At 32.4% G+C, this 22,496-nt stretch overlaps 1 protein-coding gene across 2 annotated transcripts in view; it reads left to right on the top strand.

Moving 5' to 3' along the window:
* The first annotated feature begins 958 nt into the window (after positions 1-958).
* Positions 959-22,496, top strand: part of LOC100166884 (transcription factor collier-like) — a 110,041-nt gene continuing 88,503 nt past the window's right edge. Inside the window, exons 1-4 of one of the 2 annotated variants that reach the window (XM_029488416.1) lie at positions 959-1,963; positions 11,033-11,186; positions 13,300-13,363; positions 13,441-13,496. In XM_029488416.1, the coding sequence (XP_029344276.1) occupies positions 1,767-1,963; positions 11,033-11,186; positions 13,300-13,363; positions 13,441-13,496 (471 nt within the window). In that variant the 5' untranslated portion in view covers positions 959-1,766. The remainder of the gene's footprint in view (positions 1,964-11,032; positions 11,187-13,299; positions 13,364-13,440; positions 13,497-22,496) is intronic. The other variant, XM_029488422.1, reaches the window with a different exon arrangement.

The following is a 22,496-nucleotide window of genomic DNA, read 5'->3' on the forward strand; positions in this document are numbered from 1 at the left end:
ATATAGATAGGAACCCATCGGGCAAGTGGAGAAAAATGAATAACTAATATATAATATATATATAGAAGTCATATTTTCGGAAAATTACTTACATTCGAGTCATAGGTGCAATTTGGAGGGAGCTTGGATGTGCTTAGCTGCACCCTACATTTTGAAATTAGCGCATCCTAATAATTTATATTCTTGGTGGTTTGATTGACCATACCTATATAATAAATAATATTGTTCTTAAAATATTACGTATATTAATAATAATTAATACAGATATAGGGGCAAAGTCATTGTTGAATTCGTGATTATTCAATGAAGGGATGTATAATGGAGGTACAATTTCTAACTGTGACACCGCGTAATCCATGATCACAAGACTAAGTGGAAAAATAGGAGAATCTTCTAATAGCAGCCCCCTATAGTTATATTTCTTTGAAATTGCGCCCCTGCAGATAAGTAAACCAGTAAAGTATACACTCAAAATATTAGGTAAATATTTACGGTAAAAGGTATATGGCGTCATATTGCGTAAAATTGTTATACGCCCACGTAAGTAAATATAAGTCCGTCGTTGTCGCCGCCACCACGAGTCCTGTCGCGTGACGGCGGCGATGGACGGTCGCGCGCGCGATCGGCGTCCGCGTGGCGCGGCAGCGTCAGCCGGTGTGCGAGTACCGACACGCCACCGGTGGACGACGGCCAGCGGCGAAGGCGACTAGCGATTGGCCGACAGGCGGAGTCACCAACGCCCGGGCACTGCCGGCCGGTAGGCGTGGCCGCGGCCGCGTGGACGTGGCCAAACGCTCACGCACACACATGCGGCTGCCAACGCACACACCCGCACCGGACACGGCCGGACGGCGGTAGTGCACGGCGGGCCGCGTGGGGCGGGCACGGACGCGCTTGCGCGCCCACGTACGCGCACGGACGCGACCACGACACACTGTCCGCGGGAACGTTTCGGCGGCGATGCGTTTAGAGTATCGCGCGCACTCCCACCGGGACGACCATAGTCGCTGTGCACACGGGCCGAGAATTTATTTTTATTGCATATCCTCAACGTTTCCTTGCAAGACGTCCCGTACGCGTCACACAACGGTATACTATTATTATGTCACGGTACACTCGCGCCTGATCGCCACTGCACCACCGGGAATAACATTTACGTCATTGTTAAAAATTAATTAATTTTGTTCTACGGTTTTTTTTTCTTTTGCGTTTAATCTATTACCGCGGGACGCCGGTCGTCCAATTAACGTCCACGTACCATACGCAAGATAATACACGATATTTTATATTCAACACGCTTGCTGTTGCAGACCAACGAATATTAATTCCGCGTTAAAATTATCACGTTAAACGCGAGCTCGCGGTCCGAATACACATCACCCGATCGTACATATCGCGAACGCACGTTGACGGACACGTATAGGACGGCGGTGGGCCCGGAAGGCATCACGGTGGTGTCGACGGAAGAAGACGGACGGACGGTGGCCGGCGCCGGCTACTGGACGGGGGGCGCGACCGGCGGCGACGCTGACGCCGCGGTCGCGGCACCGTGGCAGTCAACGTTAGGCACGCTGGGCGGCGGTGGTGGCGGTGGCAGCGGCGTCGTTGTCGGCAATGTCGGTAACGGTGGCGGTGGCGGCGTCGTCGGCGGTAACGGCGTCGTCGGTGGCGGCGGTGGCGGTGAACTGGACCCCGTGGCCGCGTGGGGCCGAAAGCTGTACGCCACACCGGGCAACCATCACCGGAACGCCACCGCGGCCGGCCTCATGTTTGGCCTGCACCACCACCATCACCAGGATACCACGACACCCGGTGGTATATCTGGACTGCACCATCATCATCACCATCACCACCATCACCAGCTCCGGGGCCCTGTCACAGGGCTCAAAGAAGAACCTTTGGCCAACTCGCAGCTGTCCGTTCCTCGTTCATGGATGCAACCTTCTATCATCGATCAGAGCAGGTACGACGCACGTTTTTACTGTTTTAATTTTTTAATCGGTCCATTGCTGCCGTTGCTGTCCTGTAATAATATAATATATTATTTATACAAAGTAATATATTATACATAGTTGTAGGTATAGGTAAATAGGTATATAGGTTACAAATTAAAATAGAACTTTGATAAATTAACGATTTCTGAGAAAAAAAAACTCATCTTAAAATATAATAAATTTACAGTTAATTTATTATAATTTGATACGTCGAAAAATTGTATCTGTCCATCGAGGTACTCGTTGTCAAAGTTCTATACGATATATTAAAATTCAGTAGGTAACATATTTTGGATGTTTTTTTTTCTTCCGAACACGATAGGTTGATAGCCAATAGGTATAAAACATTTTATATTATATACTATTAATTCTTTCACGACTCGATCGTTTCGATCGTTGCGGTACTTACCCGACCTGAATAATATTCACGATCAACTGTTGGACAGTGTCGGTATTGGTCCGATATGACGTATATTATAGCAGGTACCTATATAATATAAATATATAGTGACATTTTTATAGTTACGACATTTGAATAATACACCTAAATAAATAATTATAATAATATAATGTAGTCATTTGTATACCTGGTATTTATATATATAGGTACCTGGTTACCGCAGAATGCTGAGTGTGCAATATAATTTATACATTTATTCCTATACGTACTTTTATGTATAAAAGTACGCGCGTTAACTGTGGTTTAGTCAGGTTATTATGGTATTGGTATACCAATGATTTATAAAACAAACTAATATTATTATTATTAAGTTTCGAGTTATAGATTTTAAACATAAGTACACCTATATTAATTAAATATATAACATCGTGGTGCATAATTTGAAACAATTATTGTTTTTGTAAGCGTAAGAGGTTATTAAAATTAAAAATATTTTATCAAAACTTGTAGGAGAATGCGAATATTATTATACTCATATTATGCTGACACATTTCTAATAAATTAAATTTAAAAAAATGTATATACATTTTATAATCTTTAAACAGTTTAGACAATATTATTATGTCGACAGAAAAAAATATTGCAACGTTTATTTTTTCCATTTGACAAGGAAAAATAAAAATTACTATTATGAAGGTCGCGTGGGTACCTACAGCTAAAACTGTAACATTATTTTTTACGAGTTACGTGAAAATGTTTCGAATAGGCACCTATAATATATATATATATATACCTATAATAGTATTAAAATAATGTATTAATATTAAAAAAAACTCATAAATTTGTTTTTTTTTATATTTATTCAGAATGTATAATATATAGTCACTCGTGAGTCATGTTATATAGTAAATACATAAAAATAAAAGTGCGCTTTCTATTGAATTATTCAATTGTTCAATGTACCAACAAATATTTATTTATATTTATAGTGTATTCACATAATGTTAATCATTTATAATGTATCTATAGAATAACGTTAAAACTCCTTTTTGAAACTTTTAACACTTTGTTGTTTTTAATAAAATATTTTTCTTCTTTTATACCTACGTATTATATTACAATTAAATGAAGGTATTTGCTTTATGCAATCTAAAAATTAAGTTGAAGATAAATACGACGATGTTCGTAATAATTCACGAAAGATAATCTCTGAAACATTTACGAGTGCTTAATTAGTTTGTTGAGTGTGATTTGTGTTTGAAGGTAAAGAATAAAAAAATAATAAAAGTAAAAATACGTATAATTATTGTTAAAAAACAAACCACAAAAATGTATTTATCTAGGGTACCTATTTATTCGTGGACTTTTCTCGAATCGTATTTCGTTATTTCGTATACAGTAACAATTAGTATTGAATTACGAATTTATGTGAGCATAACTATATATTATACTGCTTTAGGTAATATCGCTGCAGGACACCTCTTAACTTCACGCCATCCAGTTTTTTGTTTGTTCAAATCAGCAAATGTACTTAATGTTTTTATAATAGTACGGATTGTAAATAATTATACATTTTTTTATTTATAATAAGAAAAAAAGATGTATACCAACTGCAGGCTGCTGTCGAGAGTGGTTAAAAGGACTGAAAAAGAGAAAAATAGTAAAAATAAAATAAAAAATAACTCGATGAGAACAGAGATGGAAAAAAAGTGACTCAAATCTGTCATAACGAGCAAAAAGATCACCTATAGGTACAATATTGATTATGTAAACAAGACAGCATATCTCATAGGGTTTTGAATAAATTCTCCAGAGACTGTTCATACATATAAGTATATAAATGTAGGTATAAGAAAGCGCATCTATATTATATATTTTATTTGCTTTTATAGGTATATAATATTTCAAATACGGGCACAATGTTACAATAGGATGAGTGTATATTTGTTTCGTATTCTGTCTCAATGTTCGCCTCTTATCGCCGTGATTTTGATCACAACCGTACTATTATGGCGTGAAAAAAAAATATTATAAAGGAAAGTAGTCCATTCGTGTATATTCGTCGCCACTCGAATGTTGCTTAGTGAATTATATAAATATATTATTATATAGATGGTGTTTTTGTTTTGAACGTTGCCACGGCGTTTAGAGTATGCAATAAAACAGCACTCCAACTCGCATTAATTTACATTTTTTTTTCATTCTTATATTATACTATTATAGTCTCATTTTTTATACGACTGCATTACTGCATACTTTGATATCCTTTATTTTTCCAACGAATCTATAAAATATTTAAACACAAGACTTGCACTTAAAAAGCGAAACGTTCACGTTATATGGGTTTCCCACTATTATGTATAATATGCAGTATGCACATATTAATACATAATATATATATGCACCTATTTCAGTGGATTAGTATATTAGTACATTCATATTTTAAAACCAAACCGTACGCATTGAGCAATATGTATACTTAAAAAACCCAACAAGAAAAACATTACCTATATTAAAAAATGTAGGAGTAAAATTTATTTTAAAATTAAATATTATTGTGTAAGCAATTCCTACGAGGCATTTACATTTTCAATAATATATTATTCATATAGGTGCGTGCATATAATATCATACTTACGCAGCTTAAACAATTCGGCTCGCTGCAGCAGTAGTAGGTAATGACTAATACACGATGCGTCGAACTCTATTATACACAATAGTATGTATGAATACGAAATTAATAAATAAAAAAGCATATTATTTAGAGTCTTAAAAATGATTGTTAAAATACAATTTTCTGTTAATTATTCAATTAAATTGCAATAGTATCTAAAATAAATTTAAACCCGTTATCTTTGTGTAGATTCTATTAAACAATTGATTTGTTTTGAAGGAGATGATTGCATAAAAACGTAGGTACCTATATAATATAATATACATTTCATATATCTAAGCATTACATTTGTCGGAAACGGTATGATTAAAATTAATAAATATTAGTTTCCAGTGAAAATAATTGTATGAACAATAACCACATGGATTAAATTATTATGAATTATATACTATGTACACTAGCTTTATATTATGATGACTGCATAAAACATAACAGCTATACTAAATCACCTACGCGTATAAAAGTAGTATAACGCGTACAAATATTTAAAACCGATATTTTCACAATAAAAAAACTATTTATCTGTTATGGAGTAGATGCGCGCAACTAAATTGTCAATAATATAAGCAATAGTATAATAAAATTCCAAATGGCAAATGTAAACGAACAATGTTTGTTTAGATGCCCATACATATTATGTTCTCAACCATATTATAGAAAACTGCGATAATATTTTCGTGACTTTTACTACCACAGGTCATCGACACTTTAGATTATGTCTATAAAAAATGTACTTTCAAATCGCTTTCGACCGACAAACAATTGAAATACATCTATTATATGCATATTATGTATATTGCCTATACAGGGTGTATAGTATATAAATAAAAAGACTGTAATACTGTTTAAGTATGTGTGATATGCGTATGGCATAAATTATGCTCATAAATTAGGTAGGTACGTATAACTTTGATTGATTATCCGCATCAGACTCGATAATAATTATATACTAAAATAAAAGTAAGTACAGAGAATAACGTATTATTTTCGATTTAAATTTGAGAATTGAAAATATAACTAGATGAGTTATTTTAAAATTTAAAAAAATATGAATGACAACTTAGCTTCTATACCATTTACGATACAATATAATATTATAATATAGTAGCGTACAATAAATAACATCTACAAACTACAATTGGTAGAAAATGTACGGACGACATATCGCCATATCGGTTTATGCAAATAAATATAGAGCATGTGGTGAATAGTATTCCAATGAAGGATAAACTATAAGCAAATACGTTATTATAACCAGAAGAGACCATAAGATTATATTCAAATTAAGAAAACTTGGTTGATTTTTAATATTATCTATTGTAGTTGTGCATAAAATGCTTGATAATTAAAAACAAAAATATTTTACACATTGACCAATGTTGTATGGATATACTGCACAACGCATGCCCCCTGAAACACGCACACGTATAATACAATTTAGGTACATATTATAGTTTCTGGTTAATGAAAAACTCACGGGACACAGACGTTTGTTTATTTTTAGAAGAGAGAGTGGTAACGACTAGTTACTTCATTTTCATTCAACTTAATATAACATCCGTAAATATACGCGTTTACATATTAAAGATACAACACTATCCACTAAATATAAGTCTTTGGTGAGCGGTAAAGTCAAGAACGAGCATACAAATTAACATAAACATTTATGTAGACACATCATCTTTCATCAAAATAATTAACTATATTAAAAATAATACGCACTATTTAATACTCTTCTGTGGGCTGACATTTGTAATAATATTCAATATTAAATCGGTTATCATGATAATATATAAGCTATATATAAAGTCGATTAAGCTAGGGAATGTAACATTTTTCAAATTCTAAATCATCAGCAGCAACCACTGATTTGATGATATAATATTTTCCGGATAATAAATGCATAAATATCATACAATATAGAAATCAAAGTGCAAATTAAACATAATAAATTCAAGGTGTATAAGTGTAAAAATACCCAGGGGTGGCTAAGAATAAAAATTGGCGCCGAGGAAACAGAAAATTCGGTCAATGACATTCATCGTTATTCAATAAACCGATCCGTATGAAAAACAATATCACAGTTTTGTAGACATCAAGGGGGGCTTTGAGCACCCTCAAATATCCATATATACATAGGTAACTATATATATTATGAACTTAGTTAAACAATGGTGTTGTCTCGGTGAAACATTTGACCACTGTTCAGGTTATTATAATAAGATCAACCAGGTTAGGTCGAAAGTCCTCTGTGTACATTTTTCTGTTAAGCTTTGTGCAGGGAACAAGGTGATTATTTTAAGGGTATAAACACTGTCTAATTATCTTGAAAAGTATTAAAATTGTAGTAAGTATTTTTTTTACATAGCTTAAAGTCATAACAGACATTACTTTTACTGTACTTTTATTGTTATTATCTTATAAGTTTTTTTCTTTTAAATAACAGCATTCGTTTATTTCATATTCCAAAACAGAATAATTTTTTTGAGAATTTTAATTCATATTATAATTGAATTTCAAAACAGTTGCTTTAAGAAGGGTTGTTCGGAAGTTTATGACTTTTTAATTTTTTTTTTACGTATTAGACACTACTTTCTAACTATGGCACATCGATTGTCTTATCTCAGTATAATGTTATAATGAATGGCCATGAGTTTGAGGGGTATTCATAACAAGAGTCCTGCAGTAATTGAATAATTAATTTTTTTTTTTTTAAAGTTTTCCTAGAATTTATCTTCTAAACTTAGGTATATAGAATTAAAATTGTTGACATTTATGTATATCAGATAACAATTAAGTAAGAACTGTAAAATCAAATATGGTAGTTAATACGACGTTTTAAAATTAAAACTCCTTTTACGTTATACCGCATAACAATTATTTATTGTGCCCAGGTAAAACTAAAAACTAAACTCATATTAGCGTCTTAACATTTAAGATTTGGTTGATGTAAGTAAATATATGATTAACTAATTACTAGAGTACCTAAGAATATGCCTAATGTATAATAATAGTATAAAGTTGCGCGCCTCTATGCGTTTTAAATTCCTGTAAAATAATATAATTTAGTTCAATATATTTTGATTGTATTTTTCTATTTTATGGTGTTTAATCTGTGTGCGTATATAATATGTTTTTGGTAGGTACTTAGGTGTGTAATATAATATTATGTTAGTTGGGGCAGCTTTTAAATTATTATTATTATTGGCGCTGTCTGCTGTCCTGTATCGGTTTAAAACTGGACTGTTTGTTATATAAGTTACAAGTTACAACATAATATATAGATAACAAATATATGAAAAAAAAGTCAATAAATTAATTACCGCGAGTGCGTTGGCTATTCGAAACAACAACAACAATAATAATAATAACAATAATAACAATAATAAAGAATAAATTAATAATCGGCGAAATAGTCGAAACATCGGACTCGTTTGGTGTGGGTGCGGGCAGTGGGTGTGCCGTGTACGTCGCGGTTTACGCCACCAGCCGAATAAACACACGTTTAATATTTATTAAACGAATTACAACAACAGCCGCACAACGGTAGCGGAAATAAAATACAAATAATATTATATCGTGTAGAAATATTTACACTATTGTGTCAGAATTAAAAACACAAATCGTTCATGGTTCGTATATTATTTTATTATTGAGTGCGCAATTCCCTCATGCTCGCGATGACGATAATAATAATGATGATGGTGAAGATGATAATAATCATAAACACGCCAACTATTTGGAAAGCAATATATTAATATTATTATTGTTTGTATATATTTTTTTTTTGCTTGCAGCGCCTTCCGCTAAGTCCCTTCATTTATCACCGTTCATGTATGTGTAACGTATATTATATCGTATATTATATACATACATATTATGCTGACGCGTCAACATTTATATTTAATATATTAATATTATTATTACCAACTCGTCTGATCAATAATTGGAATTTGATAAATGAAAAACGACAACGTGCCTACCTGTTTGTATGGCCCCGATCCTTCTCGCGTATAATACGCTGTGTAAACCAATAACAGCGGTCGTGAAATTCGATTTCGATTTCTGTTTACGTACAATATTATTATTGGATTTGGCTTTTCCTTCTCTCTTTCTTTATCTTCTAGTCTGCTCCAATTAATCTATTCGTCAAACCCTATTGCAGCTCATTCGTGTATATATATTTGTATATTACCATCTCGAGCATCTCTTGTACTCGGTGGTCTACAGTGTAACGATATTATCCTGGACGTAATGTTATAGGTAAACGAATTTCGGTCGATAAAGCTGTTTTCTCATAAAAGTTCGGACACGCGTTTTCAAAAACACCAATAGCTAATCAGTATAATATACTATATACTATAAACCATATTATTATTTATGGTCGCACTACAGTTTAATTTAGTAGTGTAGGATAATATTATACAATTTAGGTAGGTACGTATACGTATTATATTGAATATCGATTGAGTTACGCAATGTTAAGAACTTAAAGTCTTGTTCGAATAATAATACTTTAAGAATACTCATAGTAGTATGGTGTATCTATTCAAAAGCTATGGTTTAATATTATCCATAGTATAAATAAATTAAACATACAAATTAATATACTAATAGACACTATTAACAAAATCATTATATCATAAAAACACCGATGTTTTTACCAGAAAGCATTTACAGCCATTGGTCACCCAAATTCATACTCCGAGGCCCTACACTATTTAAGTAACTTGACTGTATTGCTATAACAACCTTAAATGTAGGTATATACTATATAGTATTATAATATGCTGGTTGGAAAGATTGAAGGTTAGAATTTTCAGCCATCCTTTTGGGATTTACAATATAATATTAAATATTTGTATATATTATTATGTCTGTTGGTCATCGAAGCCACTGACAGTATACCCTTTAAGTGACGGTCCACATGCAGCTATCTCTAATCGTATTAAATAGGTATACATTAATATATTATAGAGCATTGTTATAATGAATATCACAGAAGATTTTCTCCCCTCTAAATGACGAATATTGGCTTCAACTGTACCTAAAGAATTAGTTTAACTGCAAATTATAATAATTGATACGAAGATTACTTATATTATTCTATTTATTTGTTTGTAAATTGAAAATCCACGGTCTATGCAGGTATAAGAACAACTCGTTATTAAAATAGATTAATAGGTAGGTACTGATGAATAGACTTACCTATACATTCACTAGACTTACTAAGTTAGTATAAGTTCTATATAGATTTGCGTGTAGGTTATATACGTATACCTGTAGGCTACAATGTATATATTATATAATAACATAACATTGAAAATAATATTGTGCCTACAAATTACAGCTAGTTTTTATATCTATTTATTTAAATTTTATATTTATATTTATATTTATATTTATTAAAACAATAATAATTACAATTTTACTAACTACGTGTCTGTTTTATTTTTCGTCAAGGCGGCTTAATTTGCATGATATCTGTGGATATACATATAGTATAATATTAACCTATATAATATTATGTTTATTGTTATCCTATTGTATTATGATTCGATTTGATATGCACGCACTCACACTCACACTCACACACATAATAGCTATTATATATGAACGAGTACATATAGTATGCATATTATGTATGCGAATATTGTTCCCTGCGGCAGATAACGCGAAATAACTTGAAACTACTATATAAACCTGCTGGTTCTCCATTGATTTATCTGTATGAATAAATACGTCGAACGGCCCATATAATATAGGTTTATAATACTATGATAGGTAATGTAGGTATGCATATACGTGTACCTACGTTTAGACGCTAGTTTTCCGGCTGTTATAATACCTATGTACCGCACTGGCATGATATACCTATTATATAATAATGTCGTCGTAATTTAATTCACTGAATAATTATTCAGTATCCATAAGAATATATTTTTTTTTTATTTCTGTGTACAGTATCGGCGTGGGAAGGGCACATTTCGAAAAGCAACCACCGAGCAATCTGAGAAAATCCAATTTCTTTCATTTTGTGATCGCACTGTACGACAGGTCTCAGCAGCCAATTGAAATCGAACGGACCGCGTTCATCGGATTCATCGAAAAGGATCAGGTAAGCTTTATTATGTATATATATATAACATATTTTATATACATTTTTTTTACTATAAGTTACCACTATTTGTGTTTCCTTTACGACTTATCTCTGTGTACGTTTTATGTAATCGCGCGCACAGCGTATACATAGTACAATGTGTGTATACAGACGGCGTGTATTTTACAGTAGGTATATAATATATAATAATATTATATTATGTATGATAATAATATGTTATACCTATTTGTGTAGTACAGAATTAAAACAACAAAACAGGAATACACGACGTTTAGCCCTGTTTTTACTTATCATTTAAATATAATAATAATATAATGATGTAGTTATATAACACTATGATGCGTGTGTGTTTATTTATGCATAATTTTTTTTTTTTATTAAATTTACTTTATCGTTTTGTTTCGTCATCAATCATCATCCCTAAAATCGTTGCAGCGTGTGATTAATCAAAACGATTTGGTGCGAAAACCCGTTTGTCACACACAGCGAGCTGAGAGATGATGATTATAATATAATATACACAAAAGCCGCGACGGGTTAATCCGGATTTAAGTTTATCCAAAAGTAGGTGACGACAATGAATAACACGATATAATAAATAATGATAATATAAACGCAACAAATAACAGTATAAATGTATAATATACCTAATGATTTAATACACGCGAATAATATTCACTCTGTGCTTGCCAATTAAACAAACAGACGCGCTTTGATAATAATATTATGTCTTATTATTGTATATATAATAATATATACAGAGATATTAACTGTCACTTTACCCGCGTTAAGGTCTGGTGTCAAATTTGAAGCCGGATGCCGCGGCCACGCTATATCCATCACAACAGTAATTCGCGTTCAGAAATGCATATTTCATAATGTTCAGTAAAGTAATTTAGTAATAACACGTCATTTGGATGCGATCGATTAATTATCTGTTCAAAATGGATTTGCACTAATTTAATAATACAATATTAATACGACAATGCACTACCTCAGAGAACTATCATACGTCATGGAGTTCTTGTACAAGCGCATTTATCCACATTGCATTGACATTTGGTATTGTACTCGAAGTTGGTACGCGCGTGCACATCACAATACCATTGCAGTTTTGGTAATAATAACTCAACGTCGTTTTACTCGTTCCATATAGACAGCAGTTGCCTTTTATAATATTATACAAAGATTATTCCTCCACGTGTTTTCATTTTTACAATGTGTTAAAAATATAAAATCTCCGAAATCACCATCGTCATCGTTTTGTCAGATAAATATAATGTTCATTTTCTATGATTAATGTACAAATTCGCCTAAGTAGTTATTCACCAATTTTTATGATGCTTTAAAATGTAATTTTAGCCATCTGACAATCGTATTTTCGTGTTCACAATTACCAGACTTCAGATTGATACTGGCGTAAACCACGATTAATGTGTTGGCATTTATTTCTTAACGTCTGGCAATATAGTACAGTGTCCAACAAACATGTGCAATGTCGTCAGAACCTGTTATTATTAGTAATATTACAATATTATGCTTTTAATTTTTATAATGATGGTTTGGGATCGCTATACGACATTTTATATACAAACACGATTTATCATACCAAAACTGCACGTCTCGGCGTTATAATATTGTATTACTTAACAACCGGGGACAACCACCAGCAATCGGTAATTTTTTTTATTTCCCGGACCCGAAACAAAAATAATATGGACCTAATCGATTTCGATCTTAACGATCGCAGCTTACTAAATATTATACAGAAAACATTTAATTTGATTAGTGTGTCGTGGTTATAACCGCATATACGAACGGGGCCCGTATATATAATATGTGCACACCTATGTACGTATCTATAATATACACACCCGTCACCCACGTCATATACCATCCCACTCTGTTTGCGCATATAACGTTCGCAGACGACGGCGCTCGTCGTTTGTTATGGAATTTCGCGGATGAGCTAATATATATATATTATATATTTGGCAATTAAGTGCATGTTCCGATAAGTCAAAGTCTGTTTGTTTTGATGATTCCGCGCTCGCACAAAACCTGCTGCTGTAATACATAATCAAACATGAATCTTGTATGTACGTTTCAGGAATCCGAGTCACAGAAGACCAACAACGGTATTCAGTATAGACTGCAGCTGTTGTATGCTAACGGTAATGAACGTAGTGCGCTATCGCTCAAAAGCCGTCTGTACAACTAAGCTAATACCGATACTGTTTTATTTATTTAGGTGTGCGACAAGAACAAGACATATACGTGAGGCTCATCGATACCGTTACGAAACAGGTGAGTGATTTTTTAACGATTTAACTATTAACAAGATTAGGTATAATAATATTATGCAATAGATATGACCTATTCGATAAATTAATTATGAAGTTATAATTATTATTTATTACTCGGGGGGAGGTTTATATACCTATATACTGCTATTATAATATATTATGTGCGATATTGTTACATATTATACGAAATAGACAAACACCCGGGCTATAGGAATGTAATACAGCGACTGATATAAGTTTAACGTCAAACGTAAAGAAAAATAAGGGATAGGTATAAAGTGTTTTTTTCACGTGTCTGCGATACGTTCGTTTCCGCTATTTTTAACGTTCAATCATTGATAGGGACGATTTTCCGTTCAAAAGCGATTAATCGCAACGTGTGTAAAATTGGGGCACTCCAACTGCATTATATAATTACTTCAAGCATTAATCAATATTTAGAAAATTATTTGCAATAGTAAATGCAAGTAGGGTCTGAAACCGAACCTAAAAGAACCGGTTCTGGAATCGGAACCTTTATTTTAATAAATAAAGTACCGGAACCGAATTGGAATTTTTAATTTAAATAGGTTCGTTTAGGTTCAAAAATAAAATAATTTTATCTATTATAATTTAATGGTATTACAGTTTTGCAGTATATAAACTACCTATATATAATTTTAAGAGTTCTCTAATATTTCTCAAACCATTAATTAAACCCGAATTCCGGATGAGTATTTAAAGTTATTATACTTTTGGGTACCGAAATTATTTGGAACCTATAGCTTTATTTTTTTTTACCGATAAATTCAAAAGGTTTCAATCCCTGATTGCAAGTCACTTTTTAGAATCCGCAAGTCTGCAGTTTCGTCAGAAAAAAAATACGGGAGGATGGGCGAACTTCGCCCTTATTGATCGATCGCAGAATATCAAGCAATTTTCATATCGGATGTTTCCCGCACGTATTTTGCTCTAAGTGGCAAAGCTCAACGCGAGATCTAGGGGGGGGGGGGTACCTGTATCTATTGTAATATAATAATGTACTATTGTGATAAAATAAAACGCTGAAAACGCTGTCGTCATCGGAAAAGCGCAAATCCTTCCGAGTGAGGCCGCGGGATTATAAATTACATTATAATGTGTGACATACACCTAACGTTAAACGAATACCGTATAATTGCAACAGTTTTATATGGCCGGTACAATCTCTACGCATGCAGTTTTTGTCAATCCAATTATACCTATTCGTGTTATTATTTATCATGCTGTGTGCTTACAACTACGTTTTCGCGGCGAAAAAATACAATCGGATGCCAACACAAAGCGACACGTTCGGTTGCGTAATTATTATTTGCGTTGCTGTTTAGGCACGAGTGCGAGCTTGAACGTTTGTATTATATAATATATAATATATATATATATATATATAGTAGGACGTGGCCAACCTACGTATTATACGTATATGTGTGTTCAAAGAGACGATACGATTTGGAGCAAACAACGAGTGATTTTTTCATTCACTTCGTGTGCAAAAAAAAAAAGGTTTTATTTGCGTTTAATTTCCGATTTTTTCGTTGTCGAAAAGAGATGTCGTCGACGAAAAGGGTCGAGGGGTAAATCCGTAGTAAAGGACCGACGTCGAGAGTGGTTTACTGTTGTGTAGTGCATACAACTGTATTATGCTGACTGTAGAGTATACGTGTATTATATCATTATTATATTTTTTAGACTCTGGTGAATCCGATTTACGTGATTCTTTGATATATATATATGGACATATAGACTATAGCCACGCGAGAAAGTTGTAGGCAAAGCGTTCGGTATATCAAACACATTATTAAGTACCTATCTAATGCTAATATATTTTATACTGCAACTTAACATTTGTCTTCCTCGTATGGTTCAAATATACCTATATAATATATATATATTAGAAAACATACTATTACGGTGTTCATTGTCGGTTTACGAATTTATTCTTCAAATATAATATTATACTGCAGATATCATAATTATAGTTTAATACTTTTAAGTATAAAATAAAATAATATGATGGAAAACCTAACTCTTGACTATAGTCTATAATATAATATACCTACATAGACATATTATTTAATTTTAGATTTTTTCAAAAATATTGTTTTGTAATGAAAAAAAAATATTTCCAATTTCGTAAATACTTTTCAAAAAATAAGTGCTTACCCTTAAAACAGCTACCTCGATACCCTGCACCGTGCGTCTTAACTTTTCAAATTTGTTGACATTGCAGAAGTTTTCCATTCTTTTCTTCATAATATTATAAAATCGTATGCGACTCTTTACCACGGTTAGGTTACGTTAGGTATTATCTCTGATCCGGAATTCCGGTTAATATCCACGATGGCGGCTCCTCGTCATTACCTATTTTATAGTTGTCGTCGCACATTTGAGAACGGATCGTCCGCAGCGGATCGTATTCGTCGCCACGTTCTTAGGCCTGCGTGATTGCGTACAATTTTAATCATATTTTAATCATCATAATATACAATACAAAATTATAAAAAAATAATATATTATATTACTCGAACGTCACGTGCGACCAGGGGAGTGCAAACGCGTGCGTGCGAGTGCAGTGGCGGCGGCACGTGCCACGCCTCCCCGTTTCCACCGCCACCGCAAACGCCGCCGCCACAATCTGATCCTCTCAGTGACGCGCGTCGCTCGCCGCCGCTACTGTCCGTCCGGCGTACGCCCACTAAACGGCTTTATCAACACGCATATTATACATGATGTTTTATTTATATGTATATATATATATTATAATATATGTATATAGGTACATGCACACGACCGTCGTCGTGTTTGTGACGATTATTATTACGATTACGTTCATTAAAATCGATGATCGAGGTCCGTCCACCACGCGCCCCATTTCGAACATCCCTTTTTTTTCCTCGTATTTCCCGGCCTCGTAAGGTTTATACACTCATCATAACATATATACATGCACATAGAATATAATATAGAGGCATCTAAGTAAATATTATGAGTAGGTATATACGCATTATTATAGGTATATTATACAGTGGTCGCCGCTTATAGTGTTCACTGGTTATAAGAATCAGCCGATTTTAGTGATAAAAAATGTCAGGAACGGAACAAACAGCCGTCTTCAGTGTTATTATATATTTACCTTATAACTTATAAGATATCCAGGTATATTTCAGCCACATAGATTTTCTTTATATTATACTTAAACAAACGTTTTCTCTATATTATATTCTCCCTGCAGTGACAGACATGCTACATAAAACAATTCTCACTGAAAATCACTTAAACCCACAAATCGCGCAATATATATTGGGTTCAACACTGCTGAAGAACCATGATTCAATCATGATTTCACGAGGTCTTTAAATATCATATCTAAGTAAAATTTAGGAGCGTGAGCAGAGGATATACGTAACAATATTATATTATATTATGTTTAAATATAATATAATATTTACATTATATATGCAGGGGTTATGCCGCGAAAGCGTACAAAATGAAAGTTTAAATCGAATTTTCCTTGCAGTCTACAGACACTTTATAATACACTTTATATGCGCTATATATTTTATCTTTATAATATTATATGGATCGTATTTTGGCTGACGGTGTGCGTGAGCACGAGAAATGAAACTATGTTATATGAAACCTGTTGCACGAAAATTCACATGGATATATCTACGTGATATATTTGATATATTCACACAATGCGCATATATTACCTACCACAATTGGATATTACACAATATTATAGGTACTTACATAATAAAGAATCGATGACGTTGAAAAGTTACATGTTACGTGCTGTATATATTATGCGAACTAATCCGGAGATGATATGATGTTCATCATAATATTAGAGTTACCTAAACATGGTCATTCAGATTTTGCGTTCTATGAATGGTTTAATATAATATGGGGAATTCATTGGGGATCACATTAGCCCATATTGCATGCCCATCAGTTTTACAGTGACGTAAAATCCGAATGACCATGTATGTGTAAATAGCCTATGTACAAATCGATTTACCAAGCAAGCTCACCCTCAGTTTATACTCTAATAATTTATTAGTTTACTAAAATTCTGATCTTTAATTTTTAATTTTACTGAAGGTACCTACATATCTTCAAATAATTAGATTTTTATAGGTACAATAAAGAATGTCCTGTAACTTTTTTTTTAAATTAAAAATTGATTTTTTTGAAAAGTTAGCTCACCTATTTAATTGGAAACTGGAACGAGTATTTTTTGTGTTATTTAGGACCGCTTTCACCAACTACTTTAAACTTCGATTACTCTTAATCGACTGATAACAGATATTTAACCAGGCAAATTCAGCAGGTTAACTTTAATCGTAGTTTAAAGTAGACGGTGAAACTAAATATTTAGATCAAATATAACATAGGAATAATATAATGGGTTTAGAAGATATGAGAGTTATCAAAATTTAAAAATATTATAAATAAATGTTAATCTATTAATATTTTATACATAATATAATTATAATATATATTATACAATTTAATAACTCAGAAACCACTCGTTCAATTTTTTATTGAGATGGATAGGTAGGTACATAAACATTTAAAAACAATAATTTGATTAACAATTTATAATAAAAACAGTTATGGTACTCATTTGATAAACAGAAATATTTGTTTGGTTTATTGTGGTGGAAGTACTTAATACTATTATAGTGGTTTCTGCTTTCGTTGTGATATCACACAGGGAAAAATGGAATATCAAATTTAAATAATTTAAAATACGTTCTTAAATGGACGTTATACCCGCTTGTGTTGTCTCCGTATTATTAACCCATAAGTGCATAACATAGCAATTTGTGTGTTAAAAAGATCTATTTCACATGGTTTTTTTTTTGATATTAGAATTAATTATTAATGTAAAATTTGAAGGCAAATATATTATTTTTAAATATTGTAAAAAGTAAATTCTCTCATATGATAAAAAGTAACAGAGTAAAACGAATTCTTCTGATAGTATAAAAGAATTCTTTTTTCTTCATAAATTTAATTAATTTTTATATAGAAGTAAACTGCACGAAGAATATTAAACCTAAGAATATATTATTACGATTCAATATAGCGGACAATGAAAACGCTTTACATTTCGTTCCACTCCTCATTGTTCCGGAACAATAATACATAGTATGATGGCCATATTATATTATATAATATATGCCCTTAACAATGAAAACTTTATCAGCAATAATTTTATTTTAGTCTTCACAGTTCACCTAATCCTTACTGTATATTATATAGTATTATCCATGTATCTGAAAATGGTCTAGGTACCTAAAGTGGACATTAATATACGTAGGTACCTATATAAAGTATATAATATCATTTTTTTAGCTGCATAAAAAAACGTATTAACTAATATTTTTAATTTTATTTATTTTTTAAAAACGACCATTCGTCTTCATTCATACAATTCGTATCGTACACACAATTTATAAAAGTTAAATAATTTTAGCATACATTTATCAGCTAGGAAAACAAGTGATCATGTAACTTCAATATACCTAGTTATCATTATTTTTTTCATCAAAGTCATATTAGGTACTGTCCAGATGAAATAAAAATTGCAACGATATAATTCTGTAATATAACATATTATTATAAATTGAATGATTATAAAACATTAATTTACCATCCTGTTTATAATATGCGCTGTATTGTTCCGCAGCGAAAACCAAACAATTTCTACATAATATATATATATATATATATATATATATATATTATATATGTATAGGAAACGAAATAAAATACGTTATTTAACATTATTACTTAGGTATATACCTATATCAATATATGCACATATTGTTCCGCACCAGAAACAAAACAAATCTATACAATAAACTTATAAAATAAAACCTATACACTACTAAATATCGTTCTGGAACATTATATTTAACGATTATAATATAGCGTTTTTGATCCCGGTGATTCTGCAACATAATATTATAGTTAAAGTTAATTTTAATTATAATTATTATAACAAAAGTTATTGTGCTATATACTCGCGAAACACATTAAATATATGTTTTAAATAAATGCGTCACGGAAATGAAGGGATTTTCGTAGAACTACACTCCTTATATAAACCAAGTTTTCGAATTGCGTTCGGGTTCAAAAAAGGTACTTAAGTTCAAATTTCGATCAGGTTGAAAACGGGTATAATGTTCGATAAATGCACTCTATCTGAGTGTACTAAAGGACATATATAATTATTCATTTTAGTTGAAAATTGCGTGTGTGTCTCGATCGATTTAGTTTTACAACAACCTGGTTATTACCTACACGATATACGTAACTTATTTTAAAACAAACGCGTTAATACACATTTTTGTATTATTATATTTTTAAATTATAACTATAATGTATCTAATACTTAAATTAGAGCATTGATTAATTTTTTTTAAAATTACCATATTTTTATATTAATAATCTTAAACTGTGGCAATTATTGTTATAATAAATACAATACACTTAAGATATTAAAAATACAAATTATTCTTCCGGCGGCCGACTGCGATATTTCACTAAAGGTTTTATGTGGGTAACCTGGTAATGATATCGGATAGTGCACCTATAAAATTCTAACATAATCTTTTTTTTTGTCCCAAGTGCAATATTCGACAAAAATAAGTGAAAATTGACCACACCGAGACCTATACTGTAGATACTTCGAGATGATTCTTCCACTGAAATGCATATCATACTAACGTAATATTACATAATATTATACGTACGTGATAGGTACAATTTTATAATAATACAAACTGGGTATAACGTATATGGTTTGCGTCAAGAGCCATCCTATAATATATATATTATTTCCATAATTACATATACGATGGACTCTGCAGCAGACTCTGACGAGATATTGTGCTCGTATCACGAATCTACACGCGTGTTATTGTATATAGGTTGGATATGTATATTGCAGTGGCTGATGCGTAGGTATCTATATATATATATATTATAATATATAATAATATGTGCACTGCATTCGTATTTCGCGTCTGGGATACATAGTTTCTGTATAATATAACTCGCGCGCGTTATTACACTGCGAGTTTGGGACACGGGGGTAGGATTGGTCTGGCGGGAGGGGGTTGGTGAGTGGTGAGGGGTGGATGTCGCACACGCGCAAAGACAATGTGATATTACGTCTCTATACATATAAATAGCACTAAATACAAACGCACACACACGAGTGCGTTGTACACAACGACATTATATTATTATTAACCCTATCTCTTCGGTACCATCGCCCTTCTCCGCGCATCAAACACACACACACACACACACACACACCCCTTGTCGGCGGTCCGAACGGGTATAAAGGTTATAACGCTGCGGATGTATAATACATACACATATATATATATATATATATATATATATATATATATATTATTATTATATACAAAATATACCTATACATAATATAATATATATATATATGATAGCTGCAAGTGTGTATATACATATAAACGCATGCGTGCGTGTTTGTATGGAGTTTTGATAGTGTTTTACACACATCGTAACACCATATATGTATGTAATATGTACGTATATAGTAATATATTATGCGTGTATATGGTACATGTATATATTATAATATTATTGCGTACGTCGAGCGTGTGCGTGGCCTGGGCCCGGAGGCGGCGGCGGTGTCGCGACAGAGATGTGCGCGCGATAATGCCAATGCGAATTACAACGCGCTTATCTATTCGTTTCGCGTTGCCAAGTGGCGCGCGCCCGTTCACGTATATAATATAATATAATATTATTATTACGTTGTACAAGTATAATATACCTATAATGTGCATAACGTGAGTGTGTGCGTGTGTGTGAGTGTGTGTGTGTGCACACCCGTATAAGTAATATAGGTGCGACGACGACGACTCGCACGCACCGCAAACCTTTACACCCGACCGTCCTACACTCTCTCGCGACTCGGCGGTAATATTCTAATAACAATAATATATTATATAATATTATTATTATTATAATTATTATTATTATTGTTATTTCCACTGTATTTATATATTATATACATTATACATACACTTTATTATAATACATTATACATGCGCGCGTGCTTCCGGATAGGTACTTTACAACCACCGCCGTCGTACGCGCGCCTCGTGAGTCACGACGCGACGCTACGGTCCAAATAATAAATCGCAAAACAAATATTTATCTTACAAATTAGTACGATAATAATATTATACGTTTCGTTCAATTTAAAATTGTCTTGCAATATTGTTTCGCCATAATAATATTATATAATTTATGTTCACTATACCTACAGTATAATATAGGTTTCTTACCAGCTCTCATCTTCTACTGTCTTACGTCGTATATATTAATATATTATATTGTATAAAATGATTTACCCATACGTTATAATATTGATTTGAATAGTAAATAATAATACCTATTATTGTGCCATATAATAATTATTGTACTATTGTCTATTTGGCAAGATTGTGGTATGTACCATGCTGCAATAACTATTAAGGTATACAATATTATGCGAACATACACATGTATATATCATAGTTATTAGGTACCTGCATGATAACATTTTTAGTTATAATAACAAAATGTTTGATCCAGGTCGTCTACTTGTTTAACGAACCTTTTGGATTTACCGGTTTCGGTTCCGGTACCGGTTCTCCAAAAATACATTAACCGGTTCCGCTTCGGTTCTGATTTTTTGATAAAACAAAATATACTTAATACTTTATACACAAAACAGTAATACTATTAATTAAATTATGATGAGTAAAATAATTTTATTTTTGAACCAAAATGAACCTATTTAATTTGAAAATGCCAGTTCAGTTCCGGTTCTGGTTCTTAATATTCTAAAGGTTCCGGTTCCATAACAGATTCTTTTAGGTTCAGTTCCAGTCCCTGCATGCAATACAATTAATTTTGTCACTATATTAAA

This window comes from Acyrthosiphon pisum, chromosome X, assembly GCF_005508785.2.
Source record: "Acyrthosiphon pisum isolate AL4f chromosome X, pea_aphid_22Mar2018_4r6ur, whole genome shotgun sequence".
Lineage (NCBI taxonomy): Eukaryota > Metazoa > Arthropoda > Insecta > Hemiptera > Aphididae > Acyrthosiphon > Acyrthosiphon pisum.